Raw genomic sequence first — 23,452 nt, 5'->3', positions numbered from 1 at the left:
ACATCTCAGAGAGCTATGAGACTCTGGGAGGTTAAGTTAGAGAATCACAAAGCTATAAAGAGCTGAGATGAGATCTGGCTCCAGTTCTATAGGACACTAAAGCCTCTGTGCTTCCCTCTGTAAATGCTTCTTATTTTAAGGGTTGGAATAAAGAGAGAGTGTTTGGAGAGAATCTCAGTGCATAGCAGGGTTTGGAAGTTGTTTCTGAAGCAGTAGATGCTTGGATACAAACCTCTGGTCACATGAGCGTCTCAGAAGGCATGACTCAGGCCGAGCTCCTGCCCAGAGTAAGTGGGCCTCGCACTCACTGTGCTCTCCATTAGAATGACCCAGCAGGCGGCATCCACCTAGAGACTGTCCAAAAAGCTGGAGAAGAGTCCTGGGCCAGGGGTGGAGGCCTGGATTCTGGGTGCTGTCGTGTAGCTGAATTATCTCACACAAATCATGAATCCTCAGTTCCTACATCAGTAAGATGAAGGTGACACTGGTCTGTCCAGTCTGTCTCTTGGGGTTATATTAGACGAGTCACATGTAGAAATCCAGGTCTTAAAAGTCATAAAGAACAATATTTTGTTTTCAAATAAAACAATCATTTATTTATCCAGGTCGATATTTGGCAATGTTGGAGGTAGAGATACAATGGTAAACAAAATCAATAAAAGCCCTGTCCTCATTAAGTTATGATTATCTTATTGTGAGATTTAGCCTGGTGGTAAGTTACGACACAGTGTTTTAAAGGCTGAGGTAAGGAAGAACAGGACACTAACAGAGACGTCCAGTCTAATCCCAGAAGTGGTTGACTTGGCAGTAAAGGACAGTGGACACTCATAGGCAAAGGAGGAGAAAGGAGGTAGGAAAGCAGAGACCTGGGGCAGAGAGTCTGTGGTAAAATGTAAGAGCATATTATTGTGGGAGTGAATGTTTTAAAACACAAACAGAAAAAGAGGGGAGATTTTCATGTGGCTCTCAAGTCAGCCAGCTAATCTATGGGAATATGGGTCAGAAAGCTGAAGAGGGAAAAGAAATACACACTCCAGTCTGGACAAGCAAACGTTGGAAGACAAAAAAAGAGGGCTGGGGAAGTCCACACCACTTAAAAAGATTCGCCTCCCAGTACTTGCCAAATGTGGTATCTGGAGGGGAACTGTGGCATGTCCCGAGAATTCCAGACACTATTGTAAACAGGGACCTGGGGTGTGGAATGGAGGCTCCGTCTGGAATCTCATGGAGTAGGAACCCAGCCTGGGAAGACAAAAATTATGCTAGATCCGTGTCACAAAGTCACGAGGAACGTATTTCAAAACTAGAAGTTCATCTCCAGGGTGTCTGGTCTCAGGACAGAGCCCTATGTGCACAAAGACTGAACTCCAAGTCCACTCTGTGGCTCCCCCAACAAGGGGCTTTCTGCTACCCAGAAAGGCCGTGAGTGGCTTGTCTAAGGCGTCGCTGGAGTAGCAGAGTCAGGCAGTGACCAAGAACCTGTGACTCTTTGATACCCTGATGAACTGCAAAGTGTCAGTCACTCGGTCATGTCTGACTCTTTGCGACCCCATGGACAGTAACCCTCTAGGCGCCTCTGTCCATGGAATTATGCAGGCAGGAATACTGGAGGGGGTAGCCATGCCCTCCTCCAGGGAATCTTCACGACCCAGGGATCGAACCCCGTTCTCCTGCATTATAGGCAGACTCTAACACTGAACCACCAGGGAAGCCCTGATAAACCCAAAAAGGGAAATCTAAATTTTGATTCTGGGCCTTAAAATGTTTCTTCCTGCAAAGATGATTTCACCTCTTATGCTTCAGGAAGACTCAAGTAGATTCTTTCAGTCATTGGGGAGCTCGTGGGCTCTTAGGAGACTGCCAAAGCTACTACTTTTTTTTTTTTTTTGCTTCATATCATATATGGTCAGTTAACCACTGGGAAAAGTGAGTCAGATAATGATATATTTGTGTTCCGTGTGCCAAAAACTCCAGTAGTACATATCTTGGGAGCTAGGAAGCCCACATTTCTGAAGAAAATCGAGTCTGTACATATAGAGCAAAAGCACAAGTAGAGATGGAGAAGCTTAACTAGAGAAACGTTTCAGGAGAAAGGGACTCTTCGGACGCCTCTCCCCTCCTGTCCCCTTCCTCCCGCTCCTCCCCTTGTCTTTTCCGTGGGAGCTGAACGATATGACCATTTTATCTGTTATCCCCTTTTCAGGGTGAGAAGGGGGATTATGCCAGGGCATAAGCATAAATGGGATGTGGGTTCACTGTGTCTTAGCTTCCTAAGTTCCGTAAGGACTGCACTGATGCCCTCACCCCCATCTGTGGCATGTACCATTCTCTATGTTCCTACTCCACCATGTCAGTATCTCTGCTAGAGTGGGTACCGGACTGCATTTCAGTTATTAATGCCAGGTTTCTGTCTCCCACTGAACTGTGAGCTTCCAGTCTTGTCCAGAGAATCCCATGGACAGAGGAGCCTGGCGGGCTGCAGTCCATGGGGTCACACAGAGTTGGACACGACTGAATGACTTAGCAGGCACACACGATTTATCTCTATTCCATAACCCAAGATCTGACACACATTTTGACAAGGGAGGATATATTGACAACACGTTTGCAGGCAGACAAGTGACAGGATTGGTGGAAAAGTTATTCCCAGTGGAAAGAAAAGGCGTCACATATATCATAGCGCAGGGTTGCTGACAGTGATTATGGGCAGTTCTGCAAATCAGTCAGCCTTCATGGAATGGAGGGATGACAAGAAGTAAGGAGGAACCAGAGTTGGTGGAGTCTACAGATTGTCCAAGACTGCTGACTGATGGCTGCTCTAAAGAGGGGTGGTGCGTGAAGGAACACAGTTGCTGTTTTGCTGTCCTCCTTAATGGGATAGACTGGATAATCCACCAGGTTTGCATTTGAGCTTGGAGGAATGTGTTGGGTAAGCATGAAAACTTGAATGATAAAAAGAGAATAGCTTCTCAAAGAATCTTGATACTTCTGCTTCCAGCTGAAACCAGGAAATTCAGAGGCAGCAAAAATGAAATCAAGGAAAACGTTAATGGAAATTTTGAACCTAGAAAAGGTTTGGTTTGAGTTTTGAAGGACAGTCTGACCTGGTTAATAACTGCTCCCAAGTACTACTGTTACGATTTGCAGGCTTTTTATGTGTTTGTTATGTATTTCATTTATATAATATTTAGCCTATTGTTTTCTAATTCTTAGGGGTGGGTCCCTAAATTCGGCAGTTTAACCAAGGCTTCTATATTTACTGCAATGCTGACGAAGCCCAACTACCCAGAGCAGGCTTGTGCTGTAACAGTGTGGGCTGTTTTGCCTCAAATCAGCAGTTCTACTTGGGAGGGTCATGCAAAGTAATCTACAGAGTTTTCTCTGTTACTTGCGTAGAATGGTAATACTTTAATTAAAGCAACATGTATACATAATTTAATAAGTGATTGCCAGAAATTATTTTCTCTAATAGAAATCATACCAAATTTTTTTTTTTTGGTCATCACTTAGGGAACTGTGAATTGCCGAAGCCTAGGTCGCTAACTATTTCGATCTGTAGGACCTCAATTTCTAAGAGTCCATGGCAATTCTGACTTTGGCCTATCTAAAATGGGCAGATCAAGCTTGAGGCATTTATTGTGGGTGTGGAATGAAGGTTTGCCCACTCATGTCCCCTCTCTTCTTAGAAGATGAAGGTTTCAAACCTTTATTTCTTCCTAAGAGGAATCTACATTCTGGGGTCTTAACTGAGTTCTTTGCTAACTGCCAACCTTCCTTTTGTATTCAAAGGACCCTCTTGAACGCCACTTATTTTATCTATACATGTTCCTTTAAGTTCTTACCTAAAGGGTTTTCCTACGTGTCACAAAGCTACTTACTTTAAACGCTCATTACTGCTCACTTTTTATGCTGAAATAATGCGTATTTGAGTTGCAGTTTACAAATAATGATCAAAGAGTGCCTTTCTCTTAATTAAATCGCTGGTTAATTTGATGAGCCTTTCAGGGTCAAAGGAATTAATTCTATAAAAATCCAACTGTCTTGACTTCCCATTCAGCTGAATCATTTCACAGTTTACTATGTTTCTTTCCCATGTGGATTAAAATTCTTTACAACTGGAAAATAATTATTAAAATAAATATGGCATTTGCATTACAGTTTTGATGACTGGAAGCCTTGACCCATGCTTAGGTGATCAAATAAACCACCAAAGTGTTAGGAACACTAACCTGATTAAATTAAGGAGAAGGAACTACATTATTAATAAGTAAGCAAGCAAATGTTGGACAACTTGACTCTCTTCCAAAGAGTCTTTAACATTTGATGTACATTGTAATCTGTATTTAAGACAGATTATTTTTTCTTTCCTAGAGAGACATCTCCTCTATGGACGGCCTGCTGTACTCTATCGGACTAGATATGATATCTTATATCACACTGACTTTGAAAGCGGTTATAGTGAAATATTTCTAATGCCACTCTGGACATCATACACTGTTTCCAAACAGGTCATTGAGAAAATTGGGTTTCATGTTCTTCATGTCATTACGCTCCATGCCTTAATAGAATGATTGCTGGCGGAACAGAATTTTTTCTTAGAAGAGACTTTAATTTTTCCTGATGAAAGAAATCCTACATAGGATCTATTGTAAAATATTTTGAATTAGGCTTTCTGCCATGTTCTAATAACTTCACGGTAATATGTGAAATAGCATAGCATACTAATTCTGTTAGTTTCTTTTACTCTGCTTGTCATGGCCCAGTAGTTTCAGAAGCTATCAAGATTTGGCTGTGTGTTTTAATATACTTTATTATTTAGAGCAGTTTTAGGTTCACAGCAAAATTGAATGGAAACCCATATATCCACGGCTCCACACATCACAGCCTGACCCCACTAACATCTTGTTTTGTTTTGTTTTGTTAACGAAGGTTTGTTTTATGTTGGGGTTTCAGTTTTGGTAAAGATGAGATAGTTCAGTTTATATCAGAAATTAGAAAAATTTATTAGCAGTTGAGATATGTTTCTAATTTCTGAATACAAAGGACTACTTGAATACAAAGGACTACTTCAACTGCCCCAAACATAACTACTTGTTAATTTGTACTCAGGCACAAACAATACATAAAGTTATTTTTTTTTAAATAGGAGATACGTCTATATTATTTCTCAGAATATTATTTTTAAGCTGTCTTCTGTGGAATCTCATTCATTATGTCAACAGTGAGATTTCTGCCTTCCGTATTATTGTTTTACCCAAGACTGATAAAGAGAGTTCTGCTAGTAGGAAAAAAGAGTTTGAAAATTACTAGCTTAGTGCATTTAAAAGTGAGGTCTTTTTATTTTTTTAAGAGCATATTTTTCTTTTTTGGCCAAGTGGCACATGGGCTCTTAGTTCCCTAACCAGGTATTGAACCTACCCCCCTGAGTTAGAAGTACGGAGTCTTAGCCACTGGACTGCCAAGGAAGTCCTCTCTTGTTTATTTTAAAGAGAGACTATCAGAATATGAGCTATAGTAAAAGCTAATGGGGCTTTGATTTTGGCTGTGTGGAACCAAGCAGTCTGGCTTCAGTGTTTCCCCGCTGGTTTGGTACTCTCTCTACCATGGCTTTGCTGACGACTGTGACTCACCATTCAGGCTGAGGTCTCTGGCATCGCTGAGCACCTGACCAACTGCGTCCGGCCTGATGTCCGCATTTCTCCGAGTTTCAGTCAGAGTTGTTTGGCCTACAAAAATGATAAACAGATGTCCTATGGATTCCTCTTTCCTCCTTGTAAGTTACAGAAGACCAGGATCTAACCATTCTAGAGGGGTGTTATTCTGCGGAGTCTGGCGTGTGCAACTTGGTATTTAGGATTTCAGTGGTTTTTAGAGGGGTGCTCAAGAGGCTGAGGAGATGAACTTCTCTGGGAGCCTTCCAAAAGCAGCCAGAAAAGAGACCAGCTTTCACAAATCCTATTCCCAGGGAGTTCTAAAGTGCAAGGGAACATTCACTGTGTCTCCTGACATCGTTAAATGAGAATCTAAAAGTGAAATGGGAAATTAATGAGACATTAATCTTTTAAATAATACTATAGATGTGATCTCCTAAGAATACATGAAGCCCTTTAATTATCTCTCATTACCTTGATGACATTTTTTAAAGTCCAAATTACACTGGTAAAGTCAAGGAACTCTTTTACATAATACTTAGTAGACCCAAGATTAGGTTGGAAGCAAAAGAACATAAAAATTTTATTTAAGGAGAAGGATTGAGTGAAGAAGAGAGGTGGAGTGGGAAGAGAAGTAGGCAGTGGCATATAGAGGGGATAAGTGGGAATGAAAGAGTCGGTCCAGTCACTGCATGCCGTTTGGGTCATTTTATAAGATTACTTTTATTGATGTCGATTTTAGTGTGTAATAGACACTATTTGTTTTCCTAATGTTTAGATCTGAGCTCATCCCCAGAAGCTAAATATGATGCATTCCTTGTAACCAATATGGTTCCAATGTATCCTGCTTTTAAACGTAAGTCCAATATTTACCTAGTAGATTATTATTTGTGGAAAGAAATGTTTCTAAATTTATCACTTACCTTTGCTACCTCTAAATTCATTTTAATAATAATAATACCTTTCATGTGTTTAGCCTTTATAATTTTCAACAACCTTTAATGTAATGTAATTCTCTACTGCTAATCCAAATTATGAATCTGTGAGGGAGCTTGGTGATTTTTATTTATCCCTTGTTTATAATTAAGAAATTGAAGTCACAAGAAGTGACTCTGGTCATGAATGGTAGAAGCTGAGCTAAACCAAGTTTGTGCTTCTAATCTGTTGTTCTTCCCATTTCAGTGCTCACTCTATCAGTGGCTTAAAGAGTCTTTGTATTTTGGATGCTACCTAACATTTAACAGCATCTGTATTTATTTACTGAATGTTACAGTAAAAGCCACGAACAGCCCTTCCTTTAGGGGAATGGTGATGATGTATTCTGAATATTGATCCTGAAACCTAGCAAGACCTTAATGAGTCTTCTGAATCATCGGAGTATAAATTCAGTTGGTTTTAGGGCTAAGTAAATTATATACACTCATAATCTCTTTCTATATGATATAAATATTTGTGGGTGATAGTGATGAAATGAATGGTATAATCATGGTGAGCTCTGGCTCCCAAAATGAGTTCTGGTCCCTGGAGTGTGACCACTGCCTATGTGATCACAGAAATGCCATTTAGCCTCTCATTTGTAAAATTATAAGATTTGAATGCATGACTTCTATGGCTTATATGGGTTTGTAACTTAATTGTCCAGTGAACAAAATAATCCATTTTCTATTTCTGATAACAAAGAATTTATTCATTTGCCCTTCCATCCATCCATCTATCCACTCATTTTCCTTCCACCCACCCATCCATCCATCCATCCATCTTCCTTCCATCTACTGTACATCCATCCATCCATCCACCCATCCATGTCTTCAAAGATAGAGAAGGCATTATGGAGTAGACTTGACCTCCCTTTATTTCATTTATAGCAAGCAGACCTTGATGCTTCTAGGAAAGGTGGGAAAGGAAACATTTCTACATAATTTCACTTAGTAAAGGAGCATTGGGCTGTGTTACATGACTCTCAGGACTAAAATAAAATGTCAAAACCGAAACATGAGATGGTGAAGTGTCATCTACAGGGCCATGCCTCCTCAACTTGACATCGGTGAAATGGCCAACATGGTTTAGAGGAAAAAAAATGTTTATTTGATGTCCTCAGTTAGTAAATAAGGGCTTATTCAAAGGTAGACTCTGTTGCATATGAGTGAAAATTTAAAGTATGCTTTTAAGAGGAGGTTTCCTGGCTTGTTCTTGGGCCCAGTGGAGAAATGTTTCATAAACTCATGTAAATCCATTTGTCATAATATTACATGGAATGCAGCTTCATTGAGTTTCCACAAATCTGGGTTTCCTGGATTTCTTTATTCTTTGCTGATGCCTCTTTGACCAAGCAGCAATAAAGGAAACACACACACCGTCCCACCCTGAGGCTGATGTGGCCAAAGGCCCTTCACAGAGGGCCCGCTGTTCTTCAGCAGGGAATGGTTTTTTCACAGGCCACATTTCTGCGGGTTTGGCCTTTTGACTGTTCCCATTGTTATTTCTTTCCTTCTGTGCCTCTCCAATTTTTATGCTTAAGTTAACATTTGGACTTCTCCCCCACTGTCCTCCCTCCTTTATTGCAAATAATTATCCGTGGTATTTTGGCTCTGGTGGCCTGCTCTGTCCTTCTCGCTTAGAATAGAGGATCATCAGCAGTTGAAACCCCGTGGGAAAAATGCCCAAGTATTTTTTAATTAGAAGAGGTAAGAAATGATAACAAACAACCTGAACCTCGTAACCCCCATGTATTGGGTTGGCCAAAAAATTCGTTTGAGTTTTTCAATCACATCGTACAGAAAAACCTGAACAAGTTCTTTGACCAACCCAATAGCGTCGAGCACGGTAAGTCACATCTAACACTTTGGAGGCAACTTCTCTGGTTTGCGTTTCCCGTCTTGCCTTTTCCCTTCCACCCCTGTCCTTCCCCCGCAATCGACTGTCATGGAACTGGAGCTAGCCTGGACAGGGAAGTCTTCTCTAGAGTGTGACTGTGAAACTGAGAAGTGAACCGTGGAGGAGACACCCGGGAATCACAGATCAAGGGCGAGTTTTCCAGACAGAGGGAGGAGCATGTGCAGCACCTTACTCTGAAGCGCGTTCAGCAAGTAGAGGGGCAGAAGAAAGCCGGTAGCTGGGGGGGTGCGGAATGGGAAGGAGAGTCACGGAGGGAGGCAGGGGCCACGGTGGACAGTTGGGGTTTTGTTCTAATTATGGGAGAAATCATCTGGAGTATGAGAAAAGGGTGCTGGGGAGTGTGAGTCACTCTCTGATTCATGGTGTGAGAGGATCCGTCTGGCTGCTCCAGAGAGAACCGCCACATACAGCCCGCGGTTCCCAGCCTTGTTGGCACCAGGGACCAGTTTCGTGGAAGACAATTTTTCCGTGATGGGAAGGGGATGGTTTGGGGATGATTCAAGTGCATTACACATATTGGGCGCTTTATTTCTGGTATGACATCAGCTCCACATCAGATCATCGGGCATTAGATCTGGAGGTTGGGGACCCCTGAGCTACACAGAAGGAAGAGTTTCTCCCAGGGGGCCCAGGAAGTAGTCTTTTGTGGCAGCTCATTGCAAGAGAAGATGGTGACTCATATCAGCATAGACACAGTGAGAATGGTGAGGAGTGGTCAGCTTTAGAAGAGTGGGCTGTGTTTTGGAGGTCTCACTGCCAGGACTTTGCCACATGTGTATGAGGAGAGCAGACAAGTCCGGGGTGAATCCTAGGATTTTGACCCAAACATCCGAGAGCGAATGCCACTGACGGTGATGGAGAAGCCAAGAGTAGGAACTGGAGTGAGAAGGAGAATTAAGAATTCTGTTTGGATAATTTTTTGTTAGATATGATTATGAGGTCTTCAAATGCACCGTGAGATGGGTGGTTGGATAGTATGTCTAGAGCCACATGGAAAGGTTAGGGCTAGAGACATAAACTTGGGAATGAGTCTATCTATGACATCATGAAAGGAAAAAAAGTAGATTAAGGCCTTTTTGCAGTTTTTCACAAACACTATACTTCCTCCGTTGCACAGCTATTCTGCCTTCCTGGAATGTTCTGTCTCCACCTCTTTGCTCAGAAAAATCCCCTTCAGATCTCAGCCTAATAACCACTTCATCTGCAAAGGCTTCCCTGATAGTTCACCTAGGTTAAACTCCTCTACCAATGAATGTCTCCATGTCTTTCTCTTTTCTGGCGCATAAATGACACACACACAGCTAGTGCTTTACGATGGCTTCTCAAGAATCACAACAGCTCTACTGTCTCTTAACTTGTGATATGTGTCTTGTTTAACACACCCTAGAGAGAATTCGGCCAAAGCAAGGAGTTTTGTTCACGAAGAACTGATTTTGTCTTTGCACAGGCATCTGGAATTATTTCCAAAGGGTTCTGGTGAAGAAATATGCTTCAGAAAGAAATGGAGTTAACGTGATAAGTGGACCAATTTTTGACTATGACTACGATGGCTTACATGACACACAAGACAAAATCAAACAGTAAGCTTTTAAATTCCAAGATCTCACTCAAGAATATTTTTCAAATATTCATGTACTAGAGAAGAGCTGATACCTCTTAACCCTGTTCTTCTTTGAATCTCTTTGTGAATTCTTCAGTTCTTTTGGACCTTTTATTAAACATGACATTGATAGTTGAAAGAAACAGGAATTTGTGGTAAATAAATATACTTTCAGCTCCATAAAAGAATATGTATCAAAAGATTAAATCTTTTTCATTTATTAATAACTCTTCTGGGAATATAATAATTTTCCCTTGTTTCCCTTATTTTGGTGGGAGGGGAACTTTTAAAATTCCTTAGGTTTTCTGAGTCAGTACATCTCAATAGGAAATTGCACATAAACTTTGATCAAACCTCATTTCTGTCCCTCTCTCTGGTGCTATTAGGGATATAAAAGAATTAGGCATACTCTATTCATGAGGAACTTACAGTCTGGTGGAGAAGGCAAGAAGACATAAATACAACAAATTCATAATCATCATTTAATTTTATACATGTATGAAACAGAGAGTAACATAAAATATGAGAGGGTTTAATTGTGATTTATAGTTAATTAGAAAAAAATGTTAATTTTTTTCATATAGATAAGTAATAAAATAGATCTTACTGCCTTTCCAGTCATCCATAAGTGAAGTTTTATCTTACTCATACATTTATTAGTGGTTATTGTTATAGTTTTAAGCTCAAATTATATTATCAGCTTAATCGTAATTTCAGTATTTTGAAAATGATTAAAATGAAGACAAGAGAAAACTAAGTAAGGAATTATCACTTCCTATGCTATGGTCTACCGGAAAAGATTATTTACACTTAGCACTCAGTCCTTAGAATCTTCTTCAGTAAATGAGTTCTCTGTACCAAGTTCAGGACCTCACTGTGGCTTGAAAGGGCTATTCTTTTCCTAGCGCCTGTGTTTTCTGCCTCTGGCCCATTTGATACAAATCTATGAGAGTTACTCTCCTGAAATGTGGATCTCACAGTGGTGCTCCCAAGCACGGAAGCTTTCAGTGGAGCATCACTGTCCAAACTCCACAACTCTGGCGCCCAGAACTGCCGCCCCTCCCACTGCGGCGCTTACTGACTCTTCCCGACTTCCATTTCTACTCCGTTGACCTGCCATTGTGTCCAGCCTCTGCGTCTGGGTTCAGGCGGTTTTTCTTTGTCTCCAGTATCTTTTCTGCTCTTCCAGGTTGAGAGAAAGATTTCGGGCATTGAAAACATTATATTCAAAGACAGAGAAGTGGGTTAACGCTTGTAAGTGAGAAAGAGACTCCCCTGAGAGGAATCTCCTGGCAGGCGCTGGGGCAGCGTTCACTGACCACACTTGGCAAAGCGCTGTCCGTCAGCCCTAACGCGTCTTGCCTCCCCGTGCCAGGTACGTGGAGGGCAGCTCCGTCCCCGTGCCCACCCACTACTACAGCATCCTCACCAGCTGCCTGGACTTCACGCAGCCCGCCGACCGCTGCGACGGGCCGCTCTCCGTGTCCGCCTTCGTGCTGCCCCACAGGCCCGACAACGACGAGAGCTGCAACGTGAGTGCAGGCATGGCGGCCCTCGAGGCTTCCGCTTCCGCTTCCGCCCCGCGCTGCTTTATCTCACCCGTATATCGTGCTCCACTTTCATTGCTTTAAAAGCCTTTCTATTTTGTTATTTCTTTTTAAAATTTACTTATTTTTTTTAGGTTCTGTTCAGTAAGTACGTAGGTATTTATTATTATCAATATTATTATTATCCAAACCAGAACATTTCTGGAAGTGAAGGGAGGATACTATGAAATAACAACTACAGACAACAGGGAAGAGCCATGCTTAAATGAGGGGCATATTTTCACCCTATTTGTAAGGCCGAAGGGGAACTTGTTTAGTTTTAGTTGGAGGATCATTGTTTTACAGTGTTGTGATGTTTCTTCCGTGCGTCAGTGTGAGCCGGCCCTAAGCACACAGGTGCCCCCTCCCACCTCACCCCTGCAGGTGGTCACAGAGCCCCGGCTTCGGGTGCCCTGCATCACACATCACACTCCCTCTGGCGATCTGTTTTACGTTTGGTAATGTATATGTTTCAGTGCTATTCTCTCAAAGCATCCCACCTTCTCCTTCTGTTATTATTTTGTAATTGGAATATAGTTGCTTTACAATGTTGTGTTGGTTTCCACTACACAATGAAGTGAATCAGCTATATGTACACCTATTAAATAAAACAAGATAAATGACTGTGCATCAAGTGTATAGCATAACTGCACAGAGAAAAGAATTCAAATAAATTATGTATATGCACTCTGACCTTAGGGCTTCCCACGTGGTGCTCGTGGTAAAGAACCTGCCTGCCAATGCAGGAGACATAAGAGATGCAGAGTTGATCCCTGGGTTAGGAAAATCCCCTGGAGGAGGGTATGGCAACCCACTCCAGTATTCCTGCCTGGAGAACCCCATGGACGACAGAGCCTGGAGGGCTACAGTCCACAGGGTTGCAAAGAGTCAGATACAGCTGAAGCAACTTAGCACACATGCACTCTGACCACACTCCCTTAATGGCATACAGTTCAAGAACAAATAAAGCAAGCAAAGAAAATTTGAACTTTACACAGTAAATGTGGTGTTGCTAGTGATGTTGATATTTTAATTTTGAAAATTAAAAAAATGTACTGTTATAAAAGCAGCGTCCTTTGGGATTTGCTGACAGAATTCATCTTTGTGTCTTAAATTATATCCCCACCCTTGAACTAGAACACACTTATAAAACATTTGGACTATACAAATGGGTATACACAAGTTGAGTCTTTGGAAAGGACCCAACAAAACTGCCTAACACTTGGGAACTCTGCGTCCTAATGGCTTTTTATTTTTCAATGTAAGGGTATTGTGCATTTAATATAGTTCTGTTTCAGTGTTTGCTCTTGACAAATGATAAAAGTGCTCAAATGTCTTCAGTTTTGCACAAGACAAATATATTTTAAAACAGTGAAAAGTAGCACAACGTTGGTAGTTACTGAAATGAGGGAAGAGCTCCCAGGAGCTCATTATATCATTTGCTCTACTTTTGTGGATGTTTGAAAATTTCATTAATAAAAACATTTTAAACTTTTTTTATATTGGAGTATAGCCAGTCACTCTGGAGAAGGAAATGGCAACCCACTCCAGTATTCTTGCCTGGAGAATCCCATGGACAGGGGATCCTGGTGGGTTACAGTGCATGGGGTCGAAGAGAGACACAACTTAGTGACTAAAACGACAACAACAATAGCTAATTAAGAAATGTTGTGAAAGTTTCAGGTGACGGGCAAAGGGATTCATTTGGGGATATATATATACCCCCATTTTCCCCCAAATTTCCCTACCATCTAGGCTGCCACATAACACTGAGCAGAGTTCCCTGTGCTATACAGTAGGAATTTGTTGGTTATCCATTTTAAATATAGACACAAACACACAGGAATATATGCTCTACACATCAGACTTTGATTTACTACTAGTTGTAAGGGCAGGTGTAACAGGTCATCCCATTCTTAAAGAGCACAGATGACTCGATTCACTTACTCCCAACATGAAAGCAGGGCGGCAGGATGCAAAAGGCCCAGGAAGGCAGACAGGAGTCATGCTGTGTGCTCCCAGCTCTGGTCTAATGCTGCGCTTGGGGGCAAATCACGTGACCACTCCAGGTCTCTTTAATGTGATGGAAACCTGGTGCTTCAGGGTTGATTTTAGAATAGTCTCTATGCTTCTGTTTATAGAATAGAAGGATCAGAGAGAAAATCTCCAGGAGAAAATTTTTAGTCAACAAGCGGTGCTTAAATTCCTTAATTATTTAGGTAAGGTACCCTGGGAGAAATGATGCTGTGTTTAACATAGTCACTCCTCCAGGCAGCCTTCCAGGGGAGAGCAAATGAAACAAGCACAGAAATTGCTTTTCACTAAAAGGCAAAGAGCCTTAAGAATAGCTTCAAGACAGATTTTCAGCTTTGTGGACAAGGCAGTTTTGAGGCTAGGTCTTCAATTACAGGTGAAGATTGAGGCTATGACCATCTGAAACAAAAACAGTGGATGCAGGAAAAAATAGAAATTTTAAATATGGCTTTAAAAAAGTTATAAGTTTGCTCAGAATATTGGAAATGAAGATCATTGTGGGAGATAAGGTTTTAAAAGTTGCGTAGAATCAAATTTGAAATAAAAGTCGTCAGGCCTTCCCTGGTGGTCTAATGGTTAAAACTCTGTGCTTCCAAAGCAGGTGGCCTGGTTTTCATCCCTGGTTGGGGAACTAAGATCCCACATTTCATGAGGCCAAAAATAATAATAATTAAAATAAAATAAAAATAGCCATAGCGGCCAATAGTAGTAGTTGTTACCATTGATTGAGTCCATGTTAACCATCCAGTATTGTGCAGTCTTGTCTCTTATATTATTTCTCATCATCTTATTACCCTATTAGGCAGGTACGTATGACCCCCTTCCCCTCCCCTTTTATTAACTTTTGAGAAACCTATAGCTCATAAAGGAAAAGCATGGTTATCTGGTTACCTTCTACCTAGTCGGTAGAAGAACAGAACTTTAGATTCAAGACCTCTGTTTTCAAAAGCCCATCCTCTTTTGAATCTACCAGATTTCTATAGTGGAAGCTTGGAGCCTTAGCACTTATTTGCATTGACATTAGTGAAGTGAAAGTCACTCAGTCATGTCCCACTCTTTGCGACCCATGGACTGTATAGTCCATGGGATTCTCCAGGCCAGAATACTGGAGTGGGTAGCCTTTCACTTTTCCAGGGGATCTTCCCAACCCAGGTCTCCTGCATTGCAGACTGATTCTTTACCAGCTGAGCCACAGAGATGACCACAAAAAATGCTTAGACATAAGAGCAATACATTGGCCTCTGTTTTGGGAGATAAATTAGAATTGGAGAAGATTAAGCATGGTCCTTAAAGGGCTTTGGCGGGATTCCTAGGATTGAGGTAACAGAACTTGAACTGGGGTGTGGTCTTGGAAATTTCTAAAGGAAGGTGGAAGGCAGCAATATTGTATTGCAGGGATCAATAAGATCTTAGAAATAACTGGATGGGAGGTGGAGAAGCAAGGGTGCCTCAAGTGAGAGAGGAGCTATCCTCAACTGATTGGCTTGACCTTTTCAATTCTGATCATCTACACCCACAGGAGTAGCTAATGGTGTACCAGGGTGGGGGCGGGGGCGGTGTAATACCTCTGGATCTGAACTTCAGTTTTACTGAAATTTTGTTGTGGGGAGGTAACATTTTTGCAAAAAAGTAAACACATATTTTATGGGGTGAAATTCAAAATTGTCATACATGTTTAAGACAAGGCAGAGACTACAAAGATATTTCAGACTTAAGCCATTTAAGAGACACCTAAGTTCTTGGGGGAAAGGTGTTCACATTTTCCTGTCATTTGGGGAATCTGGTGATGGGGGGAGCTTGAAAACATTGTTCTGAACTCAGCTCAAAGGCAGTTTTTATTCATCCCAGTGTTCTGTCTGATGATGTCCACTGATGTCCTCACGTCTTCCTCTCTGCCCAGAGCTTAGCAGTATTTCTTGTAGTGCTCATGGTCAGCACGCTTCTTCCTGAAGAACCCCCTGCCACATAGACACTGTCTGTGCTTTCTTTTATTTTTTTAGATTGGAGTATAATTGCTTTACAATGCTGTTAGTTTCTGTTGTACAATGAAATTAACCAACTGTCCATATTATATACCCTCCCTCTTGGACCATCCCTCCTGTCCATCCAACCCTTCCAGGTCATCCCAGAGCACCAAGCTGTGCTCCCTGGGCTTTAGAGCAGGTCCCCGCTAGCTACCTACTTTACACATGCTAGTGTATATATGTCAATCCCAACCTGCCAGTTCGTCCCACCCTCCCCTGCGTGCCCTCAACCGGGTCCACATGTCCCTTCTCTACATCTGCATCTCTATTCTTGCCCTGGAAATAGGTTCCTCTGTACCATTTTTCTAGATCCCACATATATGCATTAATAGACAGTATTTGTTTTTCTCTTTCTGACTTCACTCTGTATGACAGACTCTAGGCCCATCCACATCTCTACAAATAACCCAATGTCATTCTTTTTTATGACTGAGTTATATCCCATTGTATATACATACCACATCTTTTTTTTCCATTCCTCTGTTAATGGACACTTAGGTTGTTCCCATGAGCTGGGTTTGGTAAATAGTGCTGCAATGAGCATTGGGTACACGTGTCATGTTGAATTACATCCTTACTTTAAGGGCCATCTTAAAACTGCTGGGACTTGAATTCACAAGCTCATTTGGGAGGAAGGCAGATGAAGGATAAATGTCCATAGCAAAAACAAAATCAAAACAAAACAAACACTAAGCCAGTCCCTGGATTGTGCTTTCATTTGCATTAATGTGTAAAGTTATTTATTTTTAAAGTTTTTCTTTTTCTCTCTTGGGTCACTTGAACTTTTATTTGACTTTTATTAGTTTTGTGTTTCATACTAGAGTCTCCTGCAGCAAATACTTCAGTGGGTTGCCAGCTAGCAAGAGGCAGAAGTCATTTTCTTCCTTGTAGTGTAGCCCAGTATTTTGACTAATTGGAGGCTGGATTTTAGCCTGTGAGAACCAGAGGAGAATGCCTCTCAGATGAAATTGGCAAATCACTTCCCTAGGAAAGAAATAGCAAAAGACAGATTTTTTTCCCCAAATTCTTATAATCCCAGCTGGCCATTATTTAAATTAGGAAAAACCTTTTCACCCCTTGTCCACACATTCAAAAGACTGCGTTTACAAAGGAAACATTACACTTACTGACCATTGAAAAATCAAATGAATGAGTCGAATATGAAAATTCTCCCAAAATATCTCTTCGTGCTTACTCTGCTTACTCTGAGGGGGTCCCGATCCATTTGGAGACCTCCTACTTCGTTAATTATATATGGTCACACTGAGGACTGGTCAGTACCGTTGTGGGCAGAGTTATATTTAGGCCTGTCCTTTCCTATGAATCGCAAAGATCTTGGTCAGCCTGGGTGAGGAGGGTGGGGCGTGGAGGGTTAAAATCCTTATTTCCCCCAGCCTCCAAAGCAATTTCTTCCTGTTTCTTCCTTCTGACGGGGATGGCCAGGCATCAGTTTCCTGAACCAACACCCTCCTGGACGTATTTAGCACTGGCACGAGCTGCCAGAGCTCCCCGTCCAGGCCCATGTGGGTTGGAGCTTTCCGAGAAAACTCAGTGCAGGTTCTTGGGCTTTGGTGTAGCTCACGGAGACCGCTTGCGGTGGAAGACTCCAGCGAAGGCATGCCTGAGCTGTCTCAGTCCTGGGACATGCAGCTGCCCTTCAGCTTGTAGAAAGACTCTTGGCAGCCGTGGCAATTTGGGAATGAGATTATTTGCAAAGACCCTCTTGCCCCGTCTCTTCTCTAAAGGTAGACATTTCCCCACATTCTCAAGGTTCTCAGATCTCATTCTTCCTCTCAACTTCCCTCAAAAGTAAAAAATATTTTTTAAAAGGATTTTTAAAATAATGCTTTGTTGGCATTTTTCTTTCTTCTTTTTTTGCTAATTAATTATTGATTCATTTGGCTGCACCGGGTCTCAGTTGTGGCATGTGGGATCTGGTTCCCTGACCAGGGATCGAACCTGAGCCCCCTGCTCTGGAAGCACAGAGTCTTAGCCACAGGACCACTAGGGACGTCCTGGCACTACTTTTTTTCATTTCTCCTTAGATGTGAAATAAATTAGTGTGAGACATTTAAATGTCTTTCACCTCGAGTTTGGGCCAATGAGGCGACTCTTGGGAAGCAGTGAAGACAGAAAGAGATTTCCTTTCTTCCCGTCCTGGGAACACCCGTGATGGTTTTTTCACTCTCACCTCCTCCGTCCTCCCTGTCCTTCCTCCTGGCCCGGAGCTGCAGTAAGCGTCCTTCGTCTTGTGTACCAGTGAAGAAACCGAGGCCGAGAGGGGTCAGAGCGCTTGAGCGAGGTCTCCCAGGCAGGAAGCGGAAGAACTGCATTTCCAGCCCCGGCCTCTTGGGCCCCAAAGTGCCAGATGTACCCACTGGGCGGCTCAGTTGATATAAGTTGAGTCAAACTCATTCCAGTGTCAGTCCGTTGCAGTCTAATAGGTGACGTCATCGATCTAGCATGTTCTTCAGAAGCTCCAGGGGCGCACACACGTCGTGTGCGCTCCCTGCGCACAAGCTCTCACCCTCGGGGGAGGCCGAGGCGCTGTCCTCCTGCGCTCTGCTCCTCGCTGCAATTCAACCTCGGGGCAGAGAGACAAATGACTGATTGCTACGGGGCCTTGCACTCTCCCGATCTTGATTTCTGTTCTGAGGACCCGCTGAGTCAAATGCCCTCTTGCACCACACCTCGCTTTTATTCGGTCCAGCTAATCGCCGCTGAAAATGTTTCCAGCTGAGGGCCGGTATTTGCGGTGCATTGTGGCGGGGATGTGGGAGCCGTGGGGAACCCAAGCGGGAAGAAAACACCTTGGCTTTGGGTGCAGGAGTTCGCAGAGGTCGTGTGTGGACTTGGACCAAACGGAGCGTTTGGAGAAACGCCTTTGGAAAATTCTGACTCTGATTGTCTTTCTTTTCCGTGGCAGAGCTCAGAGGACGAGTCGAAATGGGTAGAAGAGCTTCTCAAGATGCACACAGCGCGGGTGCGGGACATCGAGCATCTCACCAGCTTGGACTTCTTTCGCAAGACCAGCCGCAGCTACCCGGAAATTCTGACCCTAAAGACGTACCTGCAGACGTATGAAAGCGAGATCTAGCCTTCCGGCCCTCTGCGCTGCAGGCTTATCAACTGGTGTATATTTTTATATTGTTTTTGTATTTATTAATTTGAAACCAGGACATTTTTTAAAAAATGCTAGTATTTTAATCCTGTACCAAATCTGACATCTTATGCCTGAATGACTCCACTGTTTTCCTCTAATGCTTGATTTAGGTAGTCCTGTGTTTTGAGTAGAGCTTGTAATAATTACTGCAGCTTGCATTTTTAGTGGAAGCTTCTAAATGGTGCTGCATATTCCATATTTGCATTGAGGAAATCTCAATCTTCCAATGCACAGTTGCCACATTTAGTCCCGTACTGTGTTAAAATACTGATTTTGTAAAGTTGCATTCATTTATTGTTAATTATGACAGACATTTAAACCTTATAGACCAATATAGACCAATCTTAAATATAATAAATCACACATTCAGTTTTTTTTTTCTGGTTTTATTTGGTCTTTGTTTCATATAAATTAGAGGGTTTGTTTCTAGTGTATTTCATGCATGAAAAGGATACATTTCTTGTATTGGGCCCTCTTCCCAGTTGGATATAGTTTACATAGACAAAGGGACATCCTTAATGGTCCACCATGGTGGTTTGAATGAGGTAGAGGATGTATTGATAACATATCTGTGGGAGATCAGAAGGACAGAAGGAGAAGGGAACCAGAACCCCTGAATATCCTGTCTCACCTATCTATTTTTAAAACTATTTTGAACATTGGAGGAACAGGTTCTTTTGATCAAGTTGTTTCTAAGCTTTTATTGGACTTAGCTGAGAGTGTACTAAGCATATATTCTGTATAAGTATCAACCTAAGAACCAGGAAGGATATAAAGAGAAATAAGACACTGAGATGATATATAGGCATGAAAGTGTATTTAACTAATCAAGGTAGAGAATAATGAATGCTAAGTGAACAGTGTTAGAATAACGCAATATGACGGAAGGGTTTGAATGATAGATGGGGTGATTTTTGATGGACCCAATTGTGGCCATAAGTAATAATGAAGCACAAAGTGAGGAAGTCATTCAGAGATCTTCTGTCCTTCTGATTGTGTTATGGATAAAGGGGCATCTCAGTACTGCCATATTTCTAACAGTTAATAATCTTCTCTAAAAAAAACAAACAAAAAAATAAAGAATAGCACGTTAAATTTTCCTTTAAAAATAAATTTGCTTAAGGGAACTTCCCTCGTGGTCCACTGGCTAAGACTCTGTGTTCCCAATGCAGACGGCCTGCATTCGATCCTGGTCAGGGCACTAGATCCTACATGCCCAAACTAAAAGATTAGATACCACACGCCCCAACGAAGGTCACAGATCCTGCATGCCAGCTAAGACCTGGGGCAGCCAAAGAAATAAATATTAAAAACATTTTTTTTTCTTAAGGAAGACACTGTTAAAAAGTACATAACAAAAGCAGGACAGATGGTATATGGACAGTGGGGATATGGGAAAAATCATGGAAGTGGTATGAGAAAAACTGATGTTTGGGAAACAGCTACAGGAATACACTGGAAGAAGTGCTGTGGTAATACTGATGACAGCTGTATTTGTCCAGCAACTCCTATGTTCCATGCACGTCTCTGGCCCTTCGTACGCTCAGGGAAAATGTTATGGAAAAGGGAAGAGGTGAAGGTGGGGGTGGGCAAGGCTGGAATTGGACTTTGGAGTTTGGGGTAAATAGGGTGGGAGCGAAGCCATAGGTAAGCATTAGTCAAATCCATTTCACCTGCCTTGACAAATCAAGGTCATCTACAAAAACACTTGCATGTCCTCCAAGTGGCATGTAGCCTAAATAATAAGATGTTTGCCCAGTCTGTTTCCCAGGAACTTGGAGTCAGCTGTGTCTAATTTGAGCTGAGCTGGTTAAGACTGGATAGGACTCCCAACCCTCCAACTGGGCATGCACGAACACCCACTCTCAGCGACCTTCTGACCTCGAAGAGCCGGAAGTTCCCCCTGCAGGTCGTGCTGTGTGTCTCCGGGTTTTGAATGTGCAGAGGCCTGTCGCTTAGTCACACCTGCACAGAGGACGATGACTACTGTACCTTCTCCCATCACCTCTCCCTGTGATCTTCCTGCTCCCCAAGCCCCAGACCACCCTGCCTCTTCCGTTTTTTATCCCATAAACACCCCAAGCTCCTTGTCTTCTGGGAGATGGATCTGACCTGACGTGTCTCTTCACTTGGTTGCCTTTCAAATAAATAATCTCTCTGCTGTAAAAGTCGGTGCCTCAGCATTTTAACCTGCCGCCCATCAGGCAAAACAAATCTGGTTTTGGTAACAGAAGTGTGGTAGAACTGAATTGGGATATCACTCACTATTTAGTATCATGTCGTGATTAATTCATCATCTACTACATGCCAGTACCTATACTTGCTGTTGAGGATGAAACTAAATAAGATAAACATGGTTCCTTCACAGAATTTGTACTTTAGTGGAAAACAAGAGCCATTCAAAAACCGCAGGGCTTCGTTGTGATACGCACAGTGAGAGAATTAAACAGGTGCTGAGGGGCAAGGGAGTGGAAAGAGAAGTGGCTTTGATGACAATACAGCCAACATGTGAGGATGAGAAAAGCTGCCTCAAGAGCAGAAATAAGGAAGAGCCTGCCCAGGGACTGGGGAAATTCGCGACCCGGAAGTACACGCCTCAGCATGTACATTGGGTGCTTTTCCCTGAGAGGTCTCGAAACAGGAAAGGCTGATAAGGGATACGGTCCTGCCCCGAGAAGTCAGCCTACAGACTTTGGGAGAGGCCCAAACAGGGAGAAGTCGATCAGCCTTCCGGAGTCCTTCTCCCTGGAATCCATGAGAAGGATGAATACCGCACCTGCCACCAGGAAGGATGCTGAGTCAGAATGACTGGCCAAAGACAACCAGAAACTACCCCCAGTCCCGTAAAACCCTTGTCTGCAAGACCAAGGGCAGAGCAGTTCTCCTGGTTCTATCACCCTGCTGTTCTCCACCCGGGTGCCCCTTCCCAATAAATCTTTTGCTTGGTCAGTGTGTGTCTCCTTGGAAAATTCATTTCTGAGCATTAGACAGGAGTCCACTTTGAGGCCCGGGAGTGGGGGAGGGGTCCCCCTTCCTGCAACACGAGGACTAGGGGTAAGAAAGACTTTGGCATGTGTGAGGGTCTGAAAGAAAACAGATGTGCCCAGACACAGAGGTGGGGTTGTTAGGGAACAGGTCAGCAGATCCTTGTGAGCACCATTGAGGCATCTAAGTGCAACGGAAAATAATTGAGAAGTCACTGGCCAAGGTATGACAGGGTTCCATTTAAGATTTCAGTGTATTGGCCTGGATATGCCATAATTATATAGCCTCCTCTCAATCTCATTCCACAAAATGCAACTGATACTAGAGAGTCCACCCAGTTAGGTGCAATCCGTCAGTCAGTCAGTTCAGTTGCTCAGTCGTGTCTGACTCTTTTCGACCCCGTGAACCGCAGCACGCCAGGCCTTCCTGTCCATCACCAACACCCAGAGTCCACCCAAACCCATGTCCATCGAGTTGGTGATGCCATCCAACCATCTCATCCTCTATCATCTCCTTCTCCTCCTGCCCTCAATCTTTCCCAGCATCAGGGTCTTTTCCAATGAGTCAGCTCTTTGCATCAGGTGACCGAAGTATTGGAGTTTCAGCTTCAACATCAGTCCTTCCACTGAATATTCAGGACTGATCTCCTTTAGGATGGACTGGTTGGAGAGTCTGAAATGCAGTACTTGGATGCAGTCTCAAAAAGGACAGAATAATCTCTGTTCATTTCCAAGGCAAACCATGCAATATCACGGAAATCCAAGTCTATGCCCCGACCGGTAACGCTGAAGAAGCTGAAGTTGAATGGTTCTATGAAGACCTACAAGACCTTCTAGAACTAACACTCAAAAAAGATGTCCTTTTCATTATAGGGGACTGGAATGCAAAAGTAGGAAGTCAAGAAACACCTGGAGTAATAGGCAAATTTGGCCTTGGAGTACAGAATGAAGCAGGGCAAAGGCTAATAGAGTTCTACCAAGAGAATGCACTGGTCAAAGCAAACACCCTCTTCCAACAACCCAAGAGAAGACTCTACACATGGACATCACCAGATGATCAACACAGAAATCAGATTGATTATATTCTTTGCAGCCAAAGATGGAGAAGCTATATACAGTCAGCAAAAACAAGACCAGGAGCTGACTGCGGCTCAGATCATGAACTCCTTATTGCCAAATTCAGACTTAGGTGCAATAATTCTGCACTAATACTCCTAACAGCAGCATTGCAAGATAGAAGGGTCATTCCATTTTTAAGAACTATTTGCTAGCTCCTTGCATAGCTAGACTTGCACTTCACCTCAGATTGAACTCTTCTCAAAATAGACTATACCTGAGGCTTTGGGGGTGAGCAGTTAGCAAATTTAGTTGAGTACTGCTCCTCTATTTTTAATCCTTAGGTCAAATCTTTCTTTCTCATAAATAAACTGCATACCAACCACTGTGTATTTCAGGTGAGCGGTTTTGCCGATAAACACATGTCATTAATTGGGGGGTTATTTATGAAAGTCTCTG

General features: G+C 42.6%; 1 protein-coding gene across 7 annotated transcripts in view; it reads left to right on the top strand.

The window, feature by feature from the left end:
* ENPP2 (ectonucleotide pyrophosphatase/phosphodiesterase 2) overlaps positions 1 to 19,327 on the top strand; it is a 127,044-nt gene extending 107,717 nt beyond the window's left edge. For 5 of the 7 annotated variants that reach the window (XM_061123868.1, XM_061123864.1, XM_061123866.1 and 2 more), the window contains 7 exons: positions 2,999 to 3,073; positions 4,372 to 4,508; positions 5,638 to 5,773; positions 6,430 to 6,507; positions 9,994 to 10,126; positions 11,522 to 11,678; positions 18,717 to 19,327. In XM_061123868.1, coding sequence (XP_060979851.1) covers positions 2,999 to 3,073; positions 4,372 to 4,508; positions 5,638 to 5,773; positions 6,430 to 6,507; positions 9,994 to 10,126; positions 11,522 to 11,678; positions 18,717 to 18,887 — 887 coding nt within the window. In that variant the 3' untranslated portion in view covers positions 18,888 to 19,327. The remainder of the gene's footprint in view (positions 1 to 2,998; positions 3,074 to 4,371; positions 4,509 to 5,637; positions 5,774 to 6,429; positions 6,508 to 9,993; positions 10,127 to 11,521; positions 11,679 to 18,716) is intronic. The other 2 variants (XM_061123870.1, XM_061123867.1) reach the window with 1 other exon arrangement.
* Positions 19,328 to 23,452: the final 4,125 nt, after the last annotated feature.

The sequence above is a fragment of the Dama dama genome, chromosome 21 (assembly GCF_033118175.1).
Source record: "Dama dama isolate Ldn47 chromosome 21, ASM3311817v1, whole genome shotgun sequence".
In the NCBI taxonomy this organism is placed as follows: domain Eukaryota; kingdom Metazoa; phylum Chordata; class Mammalia; order Artiodactyla; family Cervidae; genus Dama; species Dama dama.
Note: the sequence above shows the minus strand (reverse complement) of the source record. Positions and strands in the feature narration are given on the sequence as shown.